The sequence below is a fragment of the Notechis scutatus genome, chromosome 2 (genome assembly GCF_049901735.1).
Source record: "Notechis scutatus isolate UNSWTSFEM ecotype Mainland chromosome 2, rNotScu1.2, whole genome shotgun sequence".
NCBI lineage: Eukaryota > Metazoa > Chordata > Lepidosauria > Squamata > Elapidae > Notechis > Notechis scutatus.
Genome location: NC_142010.1, coordinates 119,196,510 through 119,220,061, shown reverse-complemented (window position 1 = coordinate 119,220,061; position 23,552 = coordinate 119,196,510). Strand labels below are relative to the sequence as shown.

At 36.9% G+C, this 23,552-nt stretch overlaps 1 protein-coding gene across 1 annotated transcript in view; it reads left to right on the top strand.

The window, feature by feature from the left end:
- The first annotated feature begins 2,464 nt into the window (after nucleotides 1–2,464).
- The window catches only part of NPLOC4 (NPL4 homolog, ubiquitin recognition factor), a 50,475-nt gene continuing 29,387 nt past the window's right edge, over nucleotides 2,465–23,552 (top strand). The window contains exons 1-8 of the mRNA XM_026675769.2: nucleotides 2,465–2,606; nucleotides 6,004–6,084; nucleotides 8,447–8,559; nucleotides 14,609–14,788; nucleotides 18,409–18,457; nucleotides 19,236–19,330; nucleotides 20,057–20,180; nucleotides 23,109–23,288. Of these exons, the coding sequence (XP_026531554.1) occupies nucleotides 2,592–2,606; nucleotides 6,004–6,084; nucleotides 8,447–8,559; nucleotides 14,609–14,788; nucleotides 18,409–18,457; nucleotides 19,236–19,330; nucleotides 20,057–20,180; nucleotides 23,109–23,288 (837 nt within the window). The 5' untranslated portion in view covers nucleotides 2,465–2,591. The remainder of the gene's footprint in view (nucleotides 2,607–6,003; nucleotides 6,085–8,446; nucleotides 8,560–14,608; nucleotides 14,789–18,408; nucleotides 18,458–19,235; nucleotides 19,331–20,056; nucleotides 20,181–23,108; nucleotides 23,289–23,552) is intronic.

Sequence of the window (23,552 nt, the reverse complement as noted above, 5' to 3'; positions counted from 1 at the left end):
TTTTAAACTAAATACTGTATTGGATTGAATATGTACAAGGCTATGCAGCATCACCAAAAACCAAGATAACCTTCTCCATACCTACACAATCCAGGAGATTATGATGTGCAGTGCATACAATACATTGTGATTGCCTACTATTGACATGTACATTAAAAATGATAAGTTTTGGGATATGCACAAGAGGGCATATATAGTATTTGCAGATAGGTGTGTATAGAAACACAGTCCTGAATCTGCTAAACTTTTGTAGAGAGGAACCAATACAAATGGATAATTCAAACACATTTACCTGGAACTAGATCAGTTTAATTAGTCTGCAACTACAATTGCAATATATGAGTTGCCTATATTATATACCATGGCTATAAAATTGTTTAGTGAAATTTTATCAGGTTTATGAATCAGTTACAACATATTGGTATTACTGTAGATCATAACTGTAATGTTCCAAAGAATAGTTTGAAAAATGATTTGGAACAACATTCAATTTTTTGTCAGAATGAAAGTGTGTTGCAAATGCATGCTTTGATCAGTGTTTCTTCTTACAATAATAGTTATTAACATTCACCTATCACATGTGGCCTTTTTCATTTTGGGCTTAATAAACAATGTGAATTCAGCCATAATGATTTGCAAACAATGGCTTATGATGTTTGTGTTTTATACAATGCTTCTGATCAAGTATACTATGGCTTACCTAAATATGTATAGCAAGCCATACACAAATAAAAAGTAATGTTGACTTTATATTTCCCTTATTAATATAGCAATTTCACTCTTAACACACGTGAGGAAAACAATCTAAATTTAAAACAATTCTATCTAGATATGACATAACTTCATTTTCAAAGAGTGCTAAAAGTATCCAAGAAATCTGAAATTAAAATAGCCAGGCTCATACAACACATTAACCTTTTGCCTTAATCATAGTTTGTTGACACACTATGTATTAGCTAGGTTCACACTACATCCTGAATCATAAACATGACTCATAAATCAGTCGCAAGCTAAAAAAGCTAAATACATTTATCATAACAGAATGAAAAAATAATATGGCTTAGTAAGATAACTCATACATAATTCTGACAATCTTATAAGGAAAGATTGATCTCTATAATATGACAAAACATGGTCTGGCTTGATTGTAGCTTATTCACCAAACCACGTCAAAGCAAAGAAAGACTAGAGAAGGACCAGGGGAGACATGATAGCATTGTTCTAGTATTTGAGGGGCTGCCACAAAGAGGAGGGGGTCAAATTATTTTTCAAGGCACCTGAAGGCCAGACAAGGAATAATGGATGGAAACTGAACAAGCAGAGATTCAACATGGATATAAAGAGACGTTTTTCTGAGTGAGAGCAATCAACCAAGGAGCAGCTTGCTTTCAGAAATTGTGGGAGCTTCATCACTAGAAGCTTTCAATAAGAGACTGGACTGCTATCTATCAGAAATGGTGTAGGCAGGGTCTCCTGCTTGGATGGGAGGGTTGGACTAGATGACCTACAAGGTCCCTCCCAGCTCTGTTAATCTAAAAGCAAAACTTTTTAGTTCGATATTCAAATTTGACCCAACTAATTATTTCAAGTAAGATTATGAGCATGTAAACAATGAGTTTTGAGTAGAGAGTAGTGTTGGAAAGAAAATCTATCTGGTTCAGTTCCAAGCTGAGAAAAAGGCGCTGGAAATAACATGGAGGCTGATTGGAAAGACTCTGTTTATTGAGAGCTGAACCAACACACACACAGTGAGGTTCTGGGATAGCTCACCAAATGGTTGAATGAGTGGATGGATCTTTATAGGTTTCTGTGACTTTGAAGTTTGAACTGTTCTGGGGGTTGTGCAATGAAGGTGCTCGTGTCTTTTGCTAAATAATGGTGGGTTAATCCTATTATGTCCGAAAATGTCCTGCCCTGTTCTTCTTAATCCCAACACCTTGGAGCTGAAAATGTTTATGAATAGATTTCTTAATGGGCACAAATATCAAATTTCTAAATACTTCTTGCATCTGCTGTTTTACTATGCAGGAAGCTCCATTTCTCCTTTGGGGAAATATAATATCCTCAAAATATTTCATTCTCTAGGAGGGTGGGTGGCTGGGTGGGTGCTGACTTTCTACAGCCGGCACCCACCTCAGGCACCTTCTTTGAAGCAACTTTGTGGATTGTAAAAGTTTGGCAAGTGAGAGATTCGCTTTCCTTAACCGCAGACTCAAAGTCTTTGCGGCTTTTTGTGCGGTACGAACTAGGCTGCTATCTTCCCAATCTTTTTGCATGGAGACGCGCCTCCCGCACGGACCCCACCGGGAAAAAACTCTCTCTCTCTCTCTCTTTCTTTCTCTCGGATTAAACCTGAAGCCACTAGGCGGAGCCAGCGAATGGGGAAAGGAAAGGAAAGGAAAGGAAAGGAAAGAGAGGTGCGTCTTCTTCGGGGCGGACCTTTTCTACCCGGAACCTTGTTGCTTCTCCTGCGCTACCGGGCGGGAACGGTGACGCGGCAGTATTGGCGGCGCACGAGCAGCGGAGAGGGCGGGAAAGAGGCGGAGCTGCCGGAGCCGGGGCAGGACGAGGGTCGGAACGGCGGCAAGGATATGGCGGAGACCATTGTAAGTTCGGTTCGTTGAGGGGGACGAAGCTGGGGAGGGGGAAGAAGGGAGGGGAGTCTCCCTCCTGTCTTCTCTCAGCCCGGGGGTGGGGGGAGGGTTTCCCCCCCTCCGGTCTTTTGTCATTGTGAGGCGGGGGGGGGGGAATAAGGGGTGGCGCCGCGCTCAGAGCTCTCCCTGGGCTTCCCCAGCGCCTGCCCGGCTGGGGGCTGACAGCTCTGCCCTGGGAAGGTGGGAGGCACCATCCCGCGGTGGGGTTAATTTTCCTGTCCCGTCTCCCTTGCCAGGTTTGAGGGAGAGCAGGGGGATCACGGGGACCTCCCTGAAAGAGGGTGGGTGGGGGAGCTGCTGCAACTGAAGATAGTCCCCCCAAAAAAAAAAACACCTTCATTGAGTGTTAAAATATCGGCTTCTTTCCAGATGGGAAGAACTCAGCACCTCGGAGCTCTCAAGCCAGTTTCGTAATATATTTATTTTCCTCCCCCCCCCCCAAAAAAAGTAGTGTGACTGGGCAAGATGGACCAGAAATGAACAATTTTCAAAAGCAAAATCTCCCAAATTCTCTGAAGAAAATGTGTGTATATCTCCAGTAAATTGGAATGACTTAACATTTGAGCTCTCTCTCTCTTAGGACAGGATATATGCAAAGAGTTCGAAAATTGAAAGCAGAGGATTTGTCACAAAATGCATGATACATAGAATAAGAATCTATCTCTAAAGATTCTCTTGAAATACTGGACTACTTTTCCTATAATCCCAAGATGATATGTTTGTAGGAGTTGTAGTCTAATACATCTAGAAGGCAACAAAAACTTGGAAAAGCTGACAAAGTTTCTCTAACTCTGAATTTTTCCCTTTCAACCAACCCCTAGTTATTTTGGATCTAGGTTCAATACTAACATTACTTGAAATAAATTAAGATAGTTACATCCATAGGATATATGACTTCCTGCCCACATTCCCTTAATTATTGTATTTGCATGCCAGACAGCATATGTATCCTGTATGTATCCTGGTGGGTCACTTGTTTTGGGTTTTTGACAGTAGGAAACTACTCAGTAAATAAGTGAAGCTTTGACTATGCTAGAAATACTTCAATACTTGCTTTATATTAATGGCATTTAAAAAGTATTACATTGTTTTTCTTACCTGAATTGACAAAGGTGAAAAACTTCCCTGTCCTTTATGATCAGTGAGAAAGTTTAAGGCATACTGAAGAGTAAGCAGGTCCTACCACGGTTAAAGCATGTTGCATTTCCATCTTTCTTTTCTAGCAGATTTTATTTTAATAAATAGATAGAAAAATATGTTATGAATAGCAGGACCAACCCAAATTTTAAAATTTTATTTTGGCAGCTAAGTTTGTATAATATTTCATAAAATTAGACAGCACAAGTTTTAATAAATTTAGGTCAATATGCCTTGTTTTATAATGGATTGTCAACATATTTGGTTTTAGTACTGGCTACGTTGTATTTGGGTCACATTGATACAATTAGTTATATATTGCAAATTTCAGGCAACTTGAGCAACTTTGGCAGGTAATCTGTATCCTTCAATCTTAGAAGCTAGGCTATAATATGAATCAGTTTGATTTAAATTCTGCTTTTAGTTGAATTTAATCAGTATTTTGATACAGTGCTTTACAGAATCTTTACTTTCCTTTTAAAATAGGGTATCCATGTAGTATCCTTTTAAGCCACTTATACATCCATTCAAATTATATCTGATTTCTTTATTAGCCAAGTTTGTACTAAATTTTCAATTTTATTTATTAATTTTAATAATAAATAAAATTTATTTTAAACTGCCAATAACCGTGGTATGTATAGTTACATAAATATGTAATGGACTATTGCACATTTCAAAATAAAACTATGGGAGATTATATAATTTTGAAATAAATGCTATTTGCTATTTTTCTCCAAATTTTAAGAAAAAAAGTACTTTTACTGCTTACTATAGTTCCAAAATATCACTGCTGCAAAATTCAATTTTATAAATGACATTTTTCAGGTTTCATGGTTAGTAGTATCTATTTTTTGGAATATCTCCTGAGGTACCAGTTGGTAAATATCTGCACATCCACATCTGGAAATTGCAGTCTATCAGCTTTTCTTTAAAGTAGTTTTTTTAAAATTATATACCAAACATTAAATGTTCCTATTTTAAAAAATACAGTTTCCTCCTGAATAGAAAGTGGGTGTGTGTTCGTGCACACACATATATTATCTAGTTTTAATGATATTTTAAGATTTGGACATTGTTCAAGGATATAATTAATGGTTTGGCATGGTTTTAGGATTAGTCATTTAGCTGTATCTCCAGGTGGACTCCTTGCTGGAATTATGGAATCAGCACTTTTGAGGCAAAGAAGTTGAGCTCAATACAAAAGCATCTTTACCTTTTAAAGAAAGAATTGCTTCACAATGGTGCTGTCCTGCAGTGTAGTCAAATCCAGTTCATATTCAATCTGAAATTATCTATGTTTATTGTAATAGAATTATCAAGAAAGCCATACAGAATTGCTCCTTTGCATTATTACATTTTTCTGAAGATGTGTTGGAAAGCTATCATATTAAAAAAGTGTTTCAAATATTTTATAGGACATTAGCATGTATGAATTTCCACCATATTTAATTCTTACGTTGAAGTGAAGTTAGCACCAATTAATCTATAAAATCTGCCTTTAAATTACCTCATCTTTCAACTATAGATTTGAACTCTGAGCAGTGGCATAGCAAAGGATGTAGGGTTGTGCACATTAATGCATTATCTTTCTTTTAAAATTCCATAAGAAGATATAGTGTTTAGTGCTAAATGTTGCCAAAAACAAGTTAGTCACTTATCAAAGCTGAGCTTGACTTCCTCAGTAAATAGACGCTATTGTTCCTGTGTCCCTGTGTATCTCACAGAATTGGTGTGACACTTCATTTTAATGAAGATGGATGTAAATGTTCCTTTAAAATGAAGCTTGCTAGCAATTAATGATGCAACGTGATGTAATATTCTTCTAACAGTCTGAAAAGCTCATGAATTTTCTTTATAGGCCTGAATTAAAGCTCTGCAATTTGTAACTTAAAAACTTAAAATTTACTCTTATGTTTTTCTAATATTATTTATAGCTAGCCAAAGCAATGAAATTAATAGCTAAGTACATCCATGTACTTAAATTATTGTACTTAGCTATTAAGTTCATTACTTTGGCTATCTATATATTTTTGACAAAAACTAATTTTTATATGTTAAAAATATTCATGAAATGTTACATCTCTCACATATTCTAGAGTCAGACTTCTATCTATGATATTTTTTTGCCTTAATCATGAAAATTTGATGGACATTATTTTAAAGTTATTTTTGTTTAATTTTTTCCCCAAATCTTTAAAATTCCTTATAGATAATCCGTGTCCAGTCACCAGAAGGAGTGAAACGTATTACTGCAACAAAACGAGAAACTGCTGCAACATTTCTAAAAAAGGTATTCTGGTTTTGACATATTTGGGGGCTACCCTAAGATAGTAATACAAGCTCATCTCACATTGGTTGAATAAGCCAGCCCATGCATCTATACTGTTTAGCTTTTCATGGAAACTTTTGGTGATGCATTTTCACTTTGAATTTTCAATGAAGATTTATCTGAATTCAAAGAGCAAAGAAATTCCAGAATCTATTGACGCTGCCTTTATTAGCCCAAATCAGGCTGACCAAATAGTGCATATCTCTCTGAATATCTTCATCAGATAAAATTGCAAAACAATAGGTTGGGGAGGGGTCACATTGTAGCGTTTACATCTGAATGCAGTGTTCAATTGTGGTATGAATGTCTAGAGAATATTGTGTTAGGCTCTGTTTTGAACTTGTCCTGACACGTTGCGATGTATTTCTGCTGAAGGATTATTTTAAAATGTTTGATGGGAAAAGATCTGGTGTGATGAATTATAGCATCTGCCAGTCGGGTGTTGCAGAGCAAAAAAGTTGGTCTCCATGTTGAGAGACCAGTAAGATTAGTAAAGGTAAGGTGAGCAGAATGAGAAACAATTATTGCAATTCAGAATTGCCATGTTAGTTTATTCAGAATCCCATTCTGCACTCATAAGCATATGTAGTAGGAATAGGATTATATTACATACTGCAGAATTTAATTCCTAATTTTGAGAAATGTATAGATAGACCTACTGTACAATAATTATTGACTACTTATGTAGTGAGAGCCCGTGTCATATATCTGATTAAGGTACTGGATTAGGTGCAGTGAGACTCTGGTTCTAATCCTCCCTTAGGCATAGAAGCCAATTGGGTGTCTGTAAGCCAGTCATTCACTCAGAGCTGAAAATAGGCTCTCTGAAAAATGGCTGAAGGACATACCCCTTGTCACATCATGCATTGATGGTTTCATCATATTAAATCAGCAAGCAGGGTGAAAATAAGCAAGTTTTGCAACCAAACTGAAGAAATACTAAAAACAAAAACATTGACAACTTATTTAAGAATCTAAGTAACCAATACACCATATACCATAATTTTTTATTGAAAAAGTAATTGTACTTTTAAACATGCATAACTTTTAAGCACTACTTTCAAAGTAATGTCCGTGTTCATTTCAATAAAATAGCTTAAAATCATGGTGTAGTTATAACTTAAAACAGAAATACAGGTAGTCCTTGACTTATGACCACAAATTTTGTTGCTAAGTGAGACATTTGTTAAGTGAATTTTGTCCCATTTTACAACCTTTCTTGCCACAGTTTTTAAGTGAATCACTTTAGTTGTTAAATTAGTAACACGGTTGTTAAGTGAATCTGGCTTTTCCATTTGCTTATCAGAAGTTCACAAAAGGTGATCACATGACCATGGGACCCTGCAATTGTCATAAATATGAGCCAGTTGCCATGTATTTGAATTTTGATTATCTTACCATGGGGATGCTGCAATGGTTGTAAGTGGGAAAAATGGTCATAAGTCACTTTTTTTCAGTGCTGTTGTAATTTTGAATGGTCATTAAATGAATTGTTGTAAATTGACTACCTGTACAGCTTTAGTAGCAAGGCTCCTCCTGATTCTACACTAAACAGAAGTTTAAAATGAAAATGTGAGAAGCTGAAAATGTTTACAGTGAGGAAGAGCCCATATTCTTCTGATGTAGAAAAGACACTTCACCTAATTCATGATGTTGGGTCCTGAGCTCCAAGTTCTGTTCAAAGATTTCATCCCTGTTGTGTGTGGATAGGATTATGGCAAGCATAAATTTTGCTCAGGCTGGCCATGCTCTCTAGGAGTTGTTGAATCCTAAAATAGAAGGAGTACATTTATGCAAAAGAGCCAGATGAGTTCCTACAGAGAACAAATTTCAAAAGTGCATTGATAGCCATATTTCAGCTTAGTGTCACTTATTTGGATGTCCAATTTATAAATACCTTATTAGCTTTAATGAGGTTGTATACTGTATGTATTTGGATATACTGTGAAGCAGTGAAAGTTCTTACTAATTTCCTTCTGTATTAAACTAGAGAGAGAAAAAATGTTGAAAGATGTTAGGTTTGTTTGCCCCCCCTTTTCTACCAGTTTCAGCTGGTGATTTGATTAATCTGGTTGAAGCAATATATTTTCCTCCACAAATGGATTAAATTAGTTAATCATTTAACAGCAATCAGGCTTAGTTTCTAAAATCCATCTTCATAGAGCCTTGATTTAAATGTGAACAAATAATTCAAATGTAGATTCTTTGAGTAGCTGTTAAAATGTAAATATGATCAACTATGTTAATCCTTTTGTAATATTTACAGCCAGAATAAGATGCTTTTTATCTTGATTTCTATCCAAAAATTAATTTATTTGTATAGGTTGCAAAAGAATTTGGCTTCAGAAATAATGGATTTTCTGTGTACATCAATAGAAACAGGACTGGTGAGATCACATCCTCTCCTAATAAATCCCTCAATTTACTGAAGATCAAGTAAGTATTAGTAAAATATTGGGGCCACTTTTGTACTGGAGTTGATTGCCCTTGTGTTTTTATAAGTCGAGAATGTAGTGTGATATCTTTTTTTTTTAACAAATTTTATTGATTTTCAAAAACAAACACAAACAAAACAAAACATAAAAAAATAAAACATCTTTTTTGAAAGCAGCTTGATCCCGGGTTACATCTCTTCGTACAGACACAAATTCAAATTCATGCTCATTTTATATACCATTCCCTATCTTATTGCCATTCTACATTTTCTATATAGCTTCTTCCCTCTTTTAACTTTCTTAGTTTTATTTTATTTATCTCATCTCAGTTCAGATCATTATGCTTATATTCTTTGTCTGTCCTGTTTCCAGCTGTCTATTTTTTCTCATTAAACAAAATTTATCCTGTAATCACTGATTGGAGTATGACACCTTTACCTCTTTCCCCTAAATTTATAACACTTAGTATAATACATAACTTCCATTTGGATTCTGCTTAGTACATTCTAAAGTTACACACTATATTTTAAAAAGAGAAAAAATTATAAATATATAATATAATTAAAACAACAATCCATACCAATTCAAATCTATCATTAATATTAATATTCATTTAAATCTTAAACATTTTACACATTACTTTTCAAATAAGTATTATACTTCTATGGAAACACTTATAAACTTTCCATAATTATTTCCCCCCTACTTCACTTGTATTTTAAAACATTGTGTCATTAAAATGTTCCCATTCCTTCCTAATTCAATTCTCTTATTTATTTCATTTCCTTTCTTTTGTTCACAAAAGTTTCACTGAATTACACTGAGTATTTTATCCCACTTTTTAATCACATGTTGTTTCCAATTTTGTAACATTATTTCTAATACAAATATAACAATACAATCTTATGTACCTTTGCAGAATCACTTTTTCAGTTAAGTTTTTACCCATTATCTCTAAATAAGTCCTGTTTCTTTATATCTTGCTCCACACCTTTGAAGCTTCTCATCCCTTCCTTCCTCCCTTGTTTCTTTTCTCTGCCCTTTTTACCCCCTTGTCTCTCCACCTCCATTTCCCTCTTCTGTATTCCCCCTTTCTGTTGCTTTCTAACATTATATCCACTTTTCACCTTATTTTTCACTTTTTTGGTTGTTTTTTTAGATCTTAAATTCTCCATTTTCTTTTCCTCCTTTCCCCTTTCTTCCCCAAGTAAAGTTACTTGTTCGTTAAAGATGGCTTCTTCTTTGTCCCAATGTTCTTGTTGCGCAGTCCTTTTTTGTAGTTTCTCGTAGGTACAGATCACCATTTCTAAGAATTGAAAAAGAGAGCCAAGAGAGCCCTTCCCTTCTTGTTCCTCTTCTTTGTATTTTTTAAATTCCATTTTCAGTTCATCTACAAAATTTTTTTTTCAAACAACCACCCAAGTGTTTTTAGTCATTCAAATATAATTTCCAAAAGTCCCAAAGTCACCAAACAATCCAAATACACACAAGCTGTTTCTTTTGACACTTTCTTCTTTTTTCACTTTCTCTTCCTGGGGTTACTGTTTAGTTACAAAATTCCAGTTAAAATGTATCTTTTGGAAGTCTTGTTAGTATTTAATCAGATTCTTTTAAATTCTAGGCAGTCTCCTCCTTCCGAATCCTGCTCTTATTCTTTTCCTCTCCCTTCCCACTTACAGCAAGAATTTTTTGTTTTTTTTAGTGTTCAGAAATCCTTATTATCCCCTTGACATTTAATTGTCCAGTTTAATTACCTATTGATGCCAAAGCGGGTTTTTCTGATTTCTCATTCATTTCTATTCGCTGTCAACGTTAGGAAGGAGAGTGAAAAAAAACTTTCCCTTTTCACTTTCGTTCGCTGCTTCCGACTCTTCTTTGGGAGTGATGTATCTTTTGCAAAATTTAAATTCCAGGGTACCTTAGTTGTTGCTTTTTGTCCTGGTCAGCCAAAAACTTTCACTTCTTAACTTCCTCCTGCACTTTCTTTTCCGGCTGAGTGCTTCTTTGAGGCGGCCATTTCTGACCGCCTCTCTTACCGCCTTCGGAAAAGGGAGTTTAGCCAGCTGAGGAGGAGAGGTGCGGCTCCCCTCAACCCTGACAGGTCTCCCCTGTCTTCACCACCTCTACGGGGTGGCTTAGCCCCGAAGCTGGCTGGCTCGGGGCACTCCAGCGGCGAGCACAGGCAGAAACCGCGCATGATCGCGGATTCCTGCCTGCCGCCAAAGCGCTGCAAACCAGAACTCAATGTAGTATGATATCTTAATACGTGAATCTGTTAAATATTTGCCGGGTTCTGTTTATTTTATGTATTGTTATGCTATTTAGTTAAAATGGTTTTGACATTGCATTATATGTATCCAGTCAAAATACTAACGAATAGGAAAATAAAAACTCATAATAAACAGAGCTGCCCAATCATCAAACAAGTAAACACCGCCAATCCCTAAATGCCCATTGCTTTGCAAAAGACTATTAGGGAGAATACCAGCTGTACTTCCAAGGGCAAAGTGTTCCAGGATTTGGAGACTATGAAAAGCATTTCTTATTGGCCTGTGATCATTTGTATTCTCATAAGGGTGGGACCTTGAACACCCCACTCTTTGAATTCAGGAACCAGCAAATTCTGCCTGGAGGAAATGGTTTCTAAGGTACCCTGGAACAAACCTATATAGAGCTTTATAGGTTAAAAACAGCATTTAATTGGTTTTAGAAGCCTATTAGCAACCTATGCTGCAGAGAATAGAATTACACTTTCATAATGATTCTCACCTAGTGTCATTTTGGCTGCTGCACTCTATCAACTTCTGAATAATCATCAAAAGCACACACACACACACACACACACACACACACACAGAGCACATGCAATTCCAACATGTCCAAAGAGCATGAGTTACTCTTACCAGGGTTTCCAGGTCAAAGTAGGGTTGCAACTGGCTCATCAGCCCCTGCTGGGCAATGTCTCCCAGTTATAGTGTCCATCTGCTGCTCCAGCAAGAGCAAGGAGTCCACAAATACCCACAGGCTGCAGACAACCCTGTCCAAAGACTATAGTGAGTCCATTTTGGGTCCAAGATATTTCTCAATAACTAGTACGTATATATTGCTAGAATTTAGGTTTGATTCTAGCCACCCAGACCCTCACAACCTCTTGGCTTTAAGTTAGAAAATGATACACAATTGAGTTACTATCAATGAGCTGGTGGTATTTCATCCCTGATGGATCTAAATGTGATCCAGTAATATATGTAGGCAGACCCAGCTTTAGAAAATAGACATAGTAGGTAGAAACTTACTGCAGATGCTAAAAAGCAATGTAGAAAGGAAGTAAATTGTTCTTTAAAAGTTTAAAGTTTTTGAATGTTTCAAGCACTGGTAGAAGAGAAAAGAATTTTAAACTGAAATAAGTTATGTAGCCATACATATGGCATCTGTCTGTTTATCAAATGTATATAGCCACCCATCTTTCAAAAAATAACCATTTGCTTTCCTCTTGGCTGATTCATTATATGTTTCAGGGTAAAGAAAGGACAATCATTATTGTTCTTGCTTTTCACTTTAAATATCTTACTCTGTTGTCATTTTTATAGCCAGGGAGCAGTCAGTTTAATTATGCTTTCTTTTGGAATAACGTTGCTTTTCACAAACTGGTATACTGGGATAGTAAAATGTATCTGCATAGTCATTGTAGGGTCTGTTCCTCGTTTCAGCAAGAGCATGCTTGGTGGATCACATTTAGCACCCTCATTTTCTCCCTTATGATAGGGGAAAAAACTAGCTGCAGTCACACCTTTTCTTTACTCTGAAACTTCAAAAGGCTTTGGTGGGTCTTTATCATAAATACATAGGCTGCATGTATGAAGACCTATAGAATCTGTCTGAGGTGAACGCAGCTACCCTGTTTCTCCAACAATATGGCCTCCCCAATGGGAAGTCCCAGCATGTTTTATAGGCATGAAATGAAATTAAGCCCCTCCCCCAAATTAAGGCCTATATTAAAACATGCGAAATGGGGGATGGTGGGGGGGCTTGCCGTTAGGAAATACTTTTGTTGCACACCCGGATATGGTGCTACCTGCGTTGACCCCAATACTAAGTGCCCCACCAACGCCGAGGTCAACATCCAAGCCATCGCCGCCCGCCCGAAGATGCAAGGGGGAATTAAGTCACCCCGAAAAGACAGCCTAGCCATTTTTTCAGGGCTCAAAAAAAAAATAAGACCCGGCCTTATTATATGAGAAACACGGTAGTCTTTGAGTTACAGCCTTTTGTTCAATCACTATTTGAAGTGACAATGCACCGAACAGAGGGATTTATAATTGATCCTCAAAGTTCTGGCTATGGTCATAGCAACAAAATTTGAGCATTTGGCAACTAGCTTGTACCTATGACTGGCTTCAGCATCCCTCAGTCACATGTTTGCCATTTGTCAACTTCCCTGCAGGCCTTTCACAGGGAAAGTCAAGTAAGTTTCTCCCTCCCCTTTAGTCTTTTTAGCTTACACGCATCATACCCTTCTTTCCCCCATCATTTGCATGCACCCAGCACCCCCTGCCTCAGTCTCCCAGTCCTCGCATGGACGCACTCACCCTCACTCACTCATGCATACATGCATGCATATACACTATATTGTCTTTCAGTGTCTTCCCCGTGACTGCATGTACCCCTCACCCTCTTTTTCTCATTTCCTCTGCAGTTACACATACACATGAACCTTATGTTCTCTTTCCCTGGCCTCCATCACTCACATCTATGACCTGTGCCGAGCCTCTCAGGGTCTCTCCCACTCCCTGCAACATTTCTGCACTTTTTACCTGGGACTCCGTCTGCTTCCTGCTTAATGACCCACCTCTCTGGGTTATGACAACAGCCAGACTACGAGGATTTCTGGTTGCTAAGTGATGAAATTGGGCAATGTCATATTTTACACCTGCATCATTTAGCAATGGCAATTCCATTTCCAACTGCAGATGTAACTCAAGGGCTACCTGTACACGCTATGCATATTTATATATTGCTAACCCAATTTGGATGGTACATTATTACAATTAAAATAGTAGCTGTTAAAATAATGGCATAGCATGTTTAATTCCTAAATGCCAATTGAAATGAGACAAAACCTCCTCACTTTTTTTTTCTGTAAAACATAAGAGGAGGAGACTGCTCCATTTTCCTTGAAGGTACTTTTTATTTGGAACAGGCAATTAATTGGTTTCTCCGTCAACCCTTGATGTTACTGTTCTGAGAAGAAAAGCTAACCTTGGTAGAATAGGTTACTCATCATTTCCCTTGTGAATCATCCTTAGTCTACTCGTGTTTGGCAGCTTGCCAATAATTGTAGGAGGAAAAAAGCAGAAATCTGAAGCTGTTTAGAACTATTCTTTTCTTGGTCTGTTCTTATATTGAATAGGATGGGGAGATGGTAGTCCTTTTGCTACCATTATAAAAAAAATGGCTCTTTGGGAAATGACATCTCAGAAAAATACAGCTTCAAAAGAGCCAGCGTTATTTGTCATGAGATAAAAAGAAATGATGTAAAAACTGGAAAGTTCTTAAATGGCACTCCTCTGTGCATTTATCTCAAAGTAACTTCAATTGAACTCAGGGAAACTTACTTGCAAGTAAATAATCACTTTGGGTTTAGATCCAGTTTTCCTTTGATCTAAATTCTTCTCACAGGAAAGTCAGTTGCAAGAATGGGGAGATTGTTTGCTTGATTATGTCTGTAGTTTCGGAAAGTTGAGGCACCATCCAGAATAGTTCGGAAGAAGGCCTTAATAGCTTAGAAGAAAGAAGAGTTCAGAGAAGATTGTCTCAATTTTTTTGTAGAATGATGCTTCAGCTTAATCTCACTCCTTTCTGTAAATGGAAAAGATGGTATAGTGAAATCTATAATCTGTACAATTGCCAATTCTGCATAGAGTGTCTACCTAAAATCCCCCTATGTACTTCCAAATTAAAATAGATGTAATTGAATATCATTCTGAAATTGATAATTCTGTAACAGTTCTACCATTTTTTTCTAATATTTTTATTTTTTGTTTTTGCAGACATGGAGATATGCTATTTCTTTTTCCATCGAACACACCTGGCTCTTCCTCTGAGAACATGGATACCTCAATTTCTCAAGGAATACGTCCACTAGGTGTTCCCCAGGTGGTAGAAGATGAAATTGATCAGTACCTAATAAAACAGGATGGGAAAATTTATAGAAGCAGAGACCAGCAATTGTAAATATCATTGTGTTTTCTTATTCCACAAAATTCCTCACAGTTTGCTGTTTGTTTCCTTCTTTTCCTTCTCTATTTCCCATTCTCAAAAGTAACTAAAGTAATCCCACGTCAATTCATATTGAGGCATTTTCCCACAATTTGGTAGTAATTTAGTTCTCTGAGATGGGTTGATAATAACTAAGATGCTACATGTTTCAGCACTGCTTATGTGGAACAACTCAAAAATGGATTCTTTCTTTAGAAATCTGGAAAATTGATGTTTTGATCTCTAGAACAGGCCATGGGGAAAAATGGTACTGGCTTTGTAGGAAATTCAGCCTCGTACTATTTTGATAGAAGTTTTGTCTTTGTATGGTAATGAATACATGACTATATATTGTTCAGTAAACATCCGCTCTGAAATTCTCAGAAAGCCTCAGACAGATTTGTAATCTTATTCCTTTAAAAAAAATACATTATTGTTCATAAAGAACACTGACAGTCATTGAAAGGATCTGGTCCATGTTAATTGTTGTTAGACTTACCTGACCTTCAAATCATTTAGAGCTTTGTAGAATGAAGTGCATCTTAGTAATCATTTGTTAAAAGCACATAATGAAATAATATTGTAGCTTACTACCTGAGTAATCAATTTGTTTCCATCTAAAATCTTGGAGTGCCACAATTTGGCCTATGTCCTTAAATCTATAGTGTAGACGTAATATTACCCTGTTTCTCCAACAATACGGCCTCCCCCAATAGGAAGTCCCAGCATGTTTTATAGGCATTAAATGAAATTAAGCCCCCCCCCAAATTAAGGCCTATATTAAAACTTGCGAAATGGGGGGGAATGGTGGGGGGGCTTGCCGTTAGGAAGTACTTCTGTTGCACACCTGTATATGGTGCTGCCTGCGTTGACCCCGATACGAAGTGCCCCACCAACGCCGAGGTCAAAATCCAAGCCGTCGCTGCCCGCCTGAAGATGCAAGGGGGGGGGGGAATTAAGTCACCCCCGAAAAGATGGCCTAGCCATTTTTTCGGGGCTCAAAAAAAAATAAGACCCAGCCTTATTATATGAGAAACACGGTAGTTAGACATGAATAATTTCAGCCAAGTCTGGGTAAAATATGGAGTAGCTTCTTATTTTAGCCAAACTTAAATTGTGCAATAGAGCTGTAAGCATGTAGTATAAGCTTGACTTGCTTTTATTAAATACAATTGCTTATTCAGAATTCCAGTATTCTCAGTAAAAGTCCTGCCTGTCTTGAATTTAATCATTGTGGTTGGACTAACTGGATTTCTAGTAACAGCAGCAAAGGATAAGAACTATTCAGTCAGCTAACATACAGAAGCCCTTGATTTAACATGAATTATGAGGAAGAAGCTTCTGAAATGACAACTGCAACATTTTTAGGCCATAAACGTAGGCAGTAGCCCTCACTGGATCATTTACTGCAAACCTTCCGGGTCTTGCTGAGGATGACACCAGATGGCTGATTAGTTTGAAGAAAATTTCTAATTTAATTGTACATTTAAAGCATGCTTAGAATTGTGCATCCCAAACATCAACAACATGGAAGATTTGAAATTGCCACAAACAAATATAGGGTGGTTTATGCCTGTGCAAGAGCAAAATTGATAATTTATCAATGCTAAATGTCTTATTCAAGTTATAATATTACAGATGTTACCTTTAAGCAAAAATTTATTTGTTTGGAATCTAAGCTGGGGCTGAATTTCATAATAGTCTTCATGTCCTTCTAATTATTGTAGTTTTGAAATACTTGAGCTTCTACAAGTAAGCAAGGGAAAAATAACACTGAATTACAGAAAGGCCACATAGATACTTCGTTGTTAAGCCAGTTAGGAGAAGTCATATCAAGAAGGTATGGACATGATTGTAGACAATTTGCTTGGTTTTTATCTTCCAAATCTTTTACACCTGTAAAACTTCAGAACTTCAGAGATGGCACATGCTTTAGTATTTCTCAGATATATTGAGAAGCTCAGAACTGCTTTTGATAACCATTTTGTTCCTAGCTGGAATCTTTAAAGAGACATGAAATATATTATTCTCACAGGCTACACTGAGAACATTGTAGTAGTTGGTGTCTGTCTGAGGAAATGGTATTGTGACCACCAGAAGGCTACTTTTGGAGTATAGCTATACATTTTAGAGGAGATCTCTATTATTAGTAACTATTATAACAATCTGATTTAAACTTTTATAATGTGTTATTTCTTTTAAGGTTAGATAGGTCTACACCGCCCCTTTATGTAGTTTTCCATGTATTGGAATGATTGCTTCAGTGAAGATCAAAAACCTTTGAATAGTGAAGTATTGTTGGCAGTTGTGTGATTTTGAAAAAAGTGCTCATGAAAACATCATAGGCAAAAAAATCTCTTGTTGAATTTATGCCTGACACACTCACACACACACACACACACACACACACTCTCTCTCTCTCTCTCTATCTATCTATCTATCTATATACATATACATACACATACACATACACATACACACACACACACACACACACACATATATATATATATATATATATATATATATATATATATATATATATATATATATATATATATATATATATATATATATGAAAGTTGCTAAGAACACAGTAACTTTTATGAAGAAAATGCCAATAGCAGAGAAAGAAAGTTGTCCTGAAAGACCTGCTGTTAAAATAAATATTGAGTAAATGAAAGATTTTTAAAATATTGAATAATAGTCCATTGCCTCCTTAAATAGATGGAAATGGAACATGGTGCTCTGGATCTTTTCTACAACAGTATAACCAATCTATCTGTCTATTCTATTATTAGCGAAAATAGCATTGTATCTTATCAGTACTCTCCGTAATTACATTTCTGAAATTAGGGAACAATTTTAGTGTAGTTGGCAATCAGCACAGTAACTCTTAGCTGATGACCATCGAACCATTGAAATGCTCCAATGGTCACATGATCAAAATTAAGATACTTGACAGCCTGTTCACATTGAGGACCACAAGGTGTGCTTCAACTTCACTTACTCACCTGTCTTCTCTCCATCCTTGTCCTTTTGACCTTGCATTCTGCTCCCTTCTGCATCCCCATTGCCCTGCATTCAGCTGCCCCTCTCTACCACACCAGTTGACCTTCTGTTGATGAGGTATGCCTGGCCTGGCTCACTGCAAGGCAGCTGCTGGCTGTTTGAGACCTTCTGAAGACCTTGTCAGTAGCAGGCAGAAGCAGAAGAAAATGATGAAGATCAGCTGGGATAGCAGGAGTGCAGAGTGCCAGGGGTGACCACAAAGACAGACATAGTGGATAGATAGGCAGGTGGAAGGAGTTGAAACAAAAGCAACCCAGCAAGGCAGGAGAAACATGAGGTCCTCACCTAATGACTGCTGGGTCCTGACCTAACAACTGCAACATGGAACTGCTATTGCTGAGGGGTGCAGTCACATGATGTTTTGCTTAATGTCTGCTTTGCTTATCAATGGAAGTTCCAGTCTGTTGGGCCCGTATTAATTTATGAAACTGTGTTGAGTATTAATCTGTAAAGCTTTACAAAATAGAGTGCTTTTCTGTTTTTGCCAGTAAATTTAGCTGCTGATGTTCTCTTTACACAGATGTCGACATGGTCCATTGGGTAAATGTGTACATTGTGTACCTTTAGAGGTAAGCAGATAAGTGAAAGCTATTATAGTAATACTTTACAAGGTAAAAGTTTTCTTGATGTATAAAGTTGCTTTAATGGCATCAGTAGAGAGGATGTTGTTGAAAGTTTAATGTATCCTAGCTGTGCTGATAATGGTTAAAGAGGCAAAATTGGACCCTTGGATATACCTGTCAAATCAAAACTTGGATTTATCTGTTTTTGACATCTGGCTTTTTGCAATAGTGATTTTAACAGGATATACTATTTCATGTTACAAGTTGCAAGAAAGCGTATGCAGTTGGTATTTTCCACTTATATTGGAAGTAGATTTTTTTTCCTTTTTAAAAGCTACAGCTGAAAGCTGCTTATTTGGAGGGGGGGTACGCTTATATCCTGCACTGTTTTTATTAATGACTTATATAATAACCTTTTAATCATTTTTAGTTGTGTGCAGATTCTTCAGTTAGCTAGGTGACCTCTGCTAGAATCCTCTAGCTTTGTTTTTAGCTCTGTAAGCTAAAAAAACAAGAATATTACATCCATGAAACAGGTTGGGTTTCAAAAGCTATTTTGTACAAGAGTAAAATATTTTAACTTGCGGGGGAGGGAGAAGAAAGGGCTCCACTATTACTGTCAGAATAGTAATTGCTGTGGAAAAAGAGTATAACATTGCCTAATTATTTCCACATTGAACGCCAGCAGAGTATTCAGACTAAAATATCCATTTGTACGGTGATCAATGTATTATCAAGCAGGTGTCTGACCTGGTTTTCCTTTGTGTATGTGGGTTCTTGGCAGCCTTTTGATGAGGATTATTTAAACCATCTGGAACCTCCCGTGAAGCATATGTCATTCCATGCCTACATCAGGAAACTGACCGGAGGTGCAGACAAGTAAGAAACTTGGTACCTACTGCAGGGGAGTAGAAAGATGACATAGATAGCAAAATCTGAAAAAGTAGAAAATGGTAGGGCAAAAGCAAATTGGCTTCAAATAGTAACATCACTTTTAAATAAGTTCATTATATTGGGCTGAGATGAATTTTATTTTTTTCCCTTGGTTGCTGATCTTAAACTGACCTATACATTGATGCAGCAAAGACATTTTTGAGGAGTGGGTAACAAATCTAGTGTTTTTGTCATATTATCAGCAGAGGTCAGAATTAAAAAAAAAACCTGTCCTAGAAGCACAATCTTTCCATTAATCTGTCACGTACATATCTTTTTATGGTGATTTCTCATAAAAAGTATTCTGTGGATAGAAGGTAGCAAATGTTAAAACATCTTTATTTTTATTATGCTGTGAATCTGCAACTGATGTTTCTCATGTTTACAGTGTCTATGTTGATCACACTGTGTTAGCTATTATTTGCATACTTGATATGTTTGCTAACACCAGTGTAAATGAGAGAAGAGGCAAGTTGGTTTCCGCATTGAACTGCTGTTTCTCCTCTCTCTCTCTCCCCCCTCCCGGCCAGTTTACAATTAGGATTAGGGAGTTATATGCAGACTGCATACAGTTGTAGAGTCTGGTGGCATCTTCTGGCAGGATGTCTGCTGTATGTTTATTGGTGGTTGTTATTTTTTAAAGATATTAAGCATGTTTCTTCTTTTGTTTAGAGGGAAGTTTGTTGCTCTTGAAAACATTAGCTGCAAGATTAAATCTGGATGTGAGGGGCATCCTCCATGGCCAGAAGGAATCTGTACCAAGTGCCAGCCAAGTGCTATCACACTCAACAGGCAGGTAAGATGAGTATTACCCATAATAAAAGCTAGCTTTTCAAGATGATGGTGAAAGTTCTTGCTATGATGTTCGTTTTGGGAAGGAATAGCCAGGAGAATTTGGACAGTGTTTGGCAGCTGCTTGGTGATAAACTTAGCACTCATATAGGAAGATAAAGCAATATATGTATCTGATAGATTCCTTATAAATGGAGGAAATCTGCCATACATAGGAGAGATCTCAGAAATTTTAAATTCCAACTCTGTTATCCTGTTAAATGAAGTGAAAGACCACCACGACAAATTTCAATTATATAATAGCAGTGGATTTTGAGCAGCTAGAGCTGTAGAAGGGGTAGTATAAAAAAGATACCCCATAACTCTACGGGATAGATACAAAAAAAAAGGTAATATGTGGTTTAATTGTTAATGGTGCTGAAGAAGATGCATTAAGCTGGGCCACCATACTGCCTATTCACTGTTTTCCTGCAATGCTAGATAAGCAAAAGGCAGGATTGAGTTTTCTATAGGTCCTTGTTTAATAACTTATGTAGCATTTTCAGGACCCTTTAGCAATAACATAATACTTTGTAATTTTGAAGCCCTGCAATGTCCAAGGAGATTTAAATTTATGAACTATAATTAGCAATGCCAAACGCATTAGAGCAAAGATATGTTTCAACCAAAAGTTACCGAAAAGATGCCAAATCCATTTCCACACTGAAATAGACTGCCTCTATAAAAATATTGCTTCATTATGGATACAAGGATAGAGTCTCAGCTGTTTGTCTTAGTTTATTCATGCTTATTTACAGAAGGAGCCAATTCAGAATGACCAAACAGGATGAAGCTTTTTTATGATTAATCTAGCATTTTAAAAAAATACATTGTTTTAAATAATATCTAAATGTGATCTTTATATCTGAATCCAAGAAGCCTTTCCTATTGTTTAGGTAAATGGGTTAACCAGGATTTGTACTTTTTGTTTGTTTTCTTCAACATTATTAATACTGACCAAAGTTTCAGGCCTGGGCACATTAACCAATACATTTAGGAAGCAAAGTTTTAATCTTTTCTGGTCCATACAATCTGAGAAGTTTTCCCATAATATTATTCTGGGGTTCACATTTAATTTCAAATAGTTTACTCTTTTTTGGAGTGTGAATGTGATGGCTGGAAAAGTTACCATATTTTTTGCACTATAAGACGCTCCAGAATTTTTTGCACTGTAAGATGCACTTAGCTTTTGGGAGGAAAACAAGAAAAAAAAATCTGCCCCTGCCTCCCAGCATCCATCCGGTATTCATCTGGCTAGCCTTCTTGCAGCAAACAGCCTGGTCAGCTTCACCCCATTATCGCAGCCCCAGCACATGGCTTGTCAGGGCTCCGCTCCATTGCACCCGCCACCTGTTAACTAAATTGAGTTCCTGCTGCTACCAGGGAATGCTGGAGGCTTTGCTGCCGAGCAGCTGATTGGCGGTTGGATCGGCCTCCTGGAATACTGCCGACCAGCTGTTCTAGGTGGTACAGATTGCTGCCACCTATCGCTGTTTGCTGCCGCCACCACCAATCCCCACCACCTATAACAGCTGATTAGCAGTATTCCAGGAGGAATACCCCTCCCCCCTGCTGCAGCATTCACTCTATAAGGACGCACAGACATTTCCACCCACTTTTTGGGGTGGAAAAAGTGTGTTTTATTGTTTGAAAAATACAGTAATTTTGAAAAGGTACAGAAATAGTTCAGGTAAGTGCTTCCTTTCTCCCTACTATTTATTTCTTTTTTAAAAGAGTATTGGAAGGCTTTCACACATTACATTGTTAGCCTTCAACAAATGTTTTATTTCCCTAGAGAGCTTTTAAATTCAAGAGTGACATAGAAGATATTCTTAGGAACTTGTTTTAAAAATGTGGGTCAGTCCCAGGCCTTGTTTGAATTGTACTAAGCCATCAAGATCAACAAAAAAGAAAGCCTGTAAGCTGGGATCATCCTACAAGGGTAAAGTACTAGGAATCTCCTAGGACTGTGACTAAAAGCAGAACAGTGACACATGGACAGGTGTTGGTTTTTTTTAATTGTTATGCCAGAGTGCCCATAGACCATGATTGGGATTCCACAGAGAAAGTTAGAATTGAATGTCTGGAAATTTACTCCTACTACTGGTATAAATTAGAGGTGCATGGAGTCCTTTTGAAACTGGTATTCAAAAGTTGTGTTCTCACTCCAGTTGAACAAGGATTGTTGCAGGATAAAGGATTGTTACAACAATGACTCGATGATGTCTCTTTGTATTAAATAAATGTTTTATTGGAACAGTGAATTTTTGCAGGCCATTCAAGGTATATATCAGTCATTATGCTATGTTGTATAAAGCAACAACTTAAAATACAAAATGTGTCTATGGATCCAAAAGTATTGGAAAAAGTGAAGATCTGTGAATGTGTAAGAAATAATTGGCCACATTCAGAAATCACAGTTAACTAAATTCTTTGTTGAACATTGGCTTACAAATTTGTAAGTAATATCTGAGAATCATATAGTTGAAGCAGGACTTCCAGAGAGAAGTAGAAAGAGAAATTCTGGATATTTATATGTGAAGTATGCAGAATATAAAGATACCTTCTGAGAATCCAAGCTGAGGTTTCTGCAATTCGTGAACCTCCCTAGCTAACATAGCATAAAAGAAGAGAAACAAGCTGAAGTTTTTTCTTCATGGATACAGCTGCCATTGTTCAACTACTTCTGTTAGCAGAAGCAACCAAGTGGGAACGATCAAACAGTATGCTGTTCATCAAAAGAATTTTGGCTTACCATAACTCTAAATGAAGCAAGCTGAGTTAAAAGACAGCAGGCTAATATCTGCAGTTTTATGACTATATTAAACTCTACTGATTCTGATAAGGGGAAGTGTTTAATTATGGTTTTATGTTTTTTTTTTTCAAATGGCAGAAATATAGACATGTGGATAATATCATGTTTGAGAACCATACAATTGCAGATCGTTTCTTGGACTTCTGGAGAAAAACAGGAAATCAACATTTTGGATATCTATATGGGAGGTACACAGAACATAAAGACATTCCTCTGGGTATTCGAGCTGAGGTTTCTGCCATCTATGAACCTCCGCAGGTATCAAATCCTACTCTGAAATCCCCTGACTTGCTCCATTTAGAAGAATGCCTGGGAAACAACATTCCTCTTGTATTTTTTGATAATTGAAGTAGAAAAAATTCGTTGACGTATTTTGGGGAGAAGAATTTTGCTATGAACAGTCTTGCTTTCAAAAGAAACAAACTTTATTTCAGTCTGAACATTTGCACATTCATGTGAAATTAAATCTCTTTAGGTGTGTTTATATTAAAGGTTTAGAGGCTCTCTATTAACTTACACTTT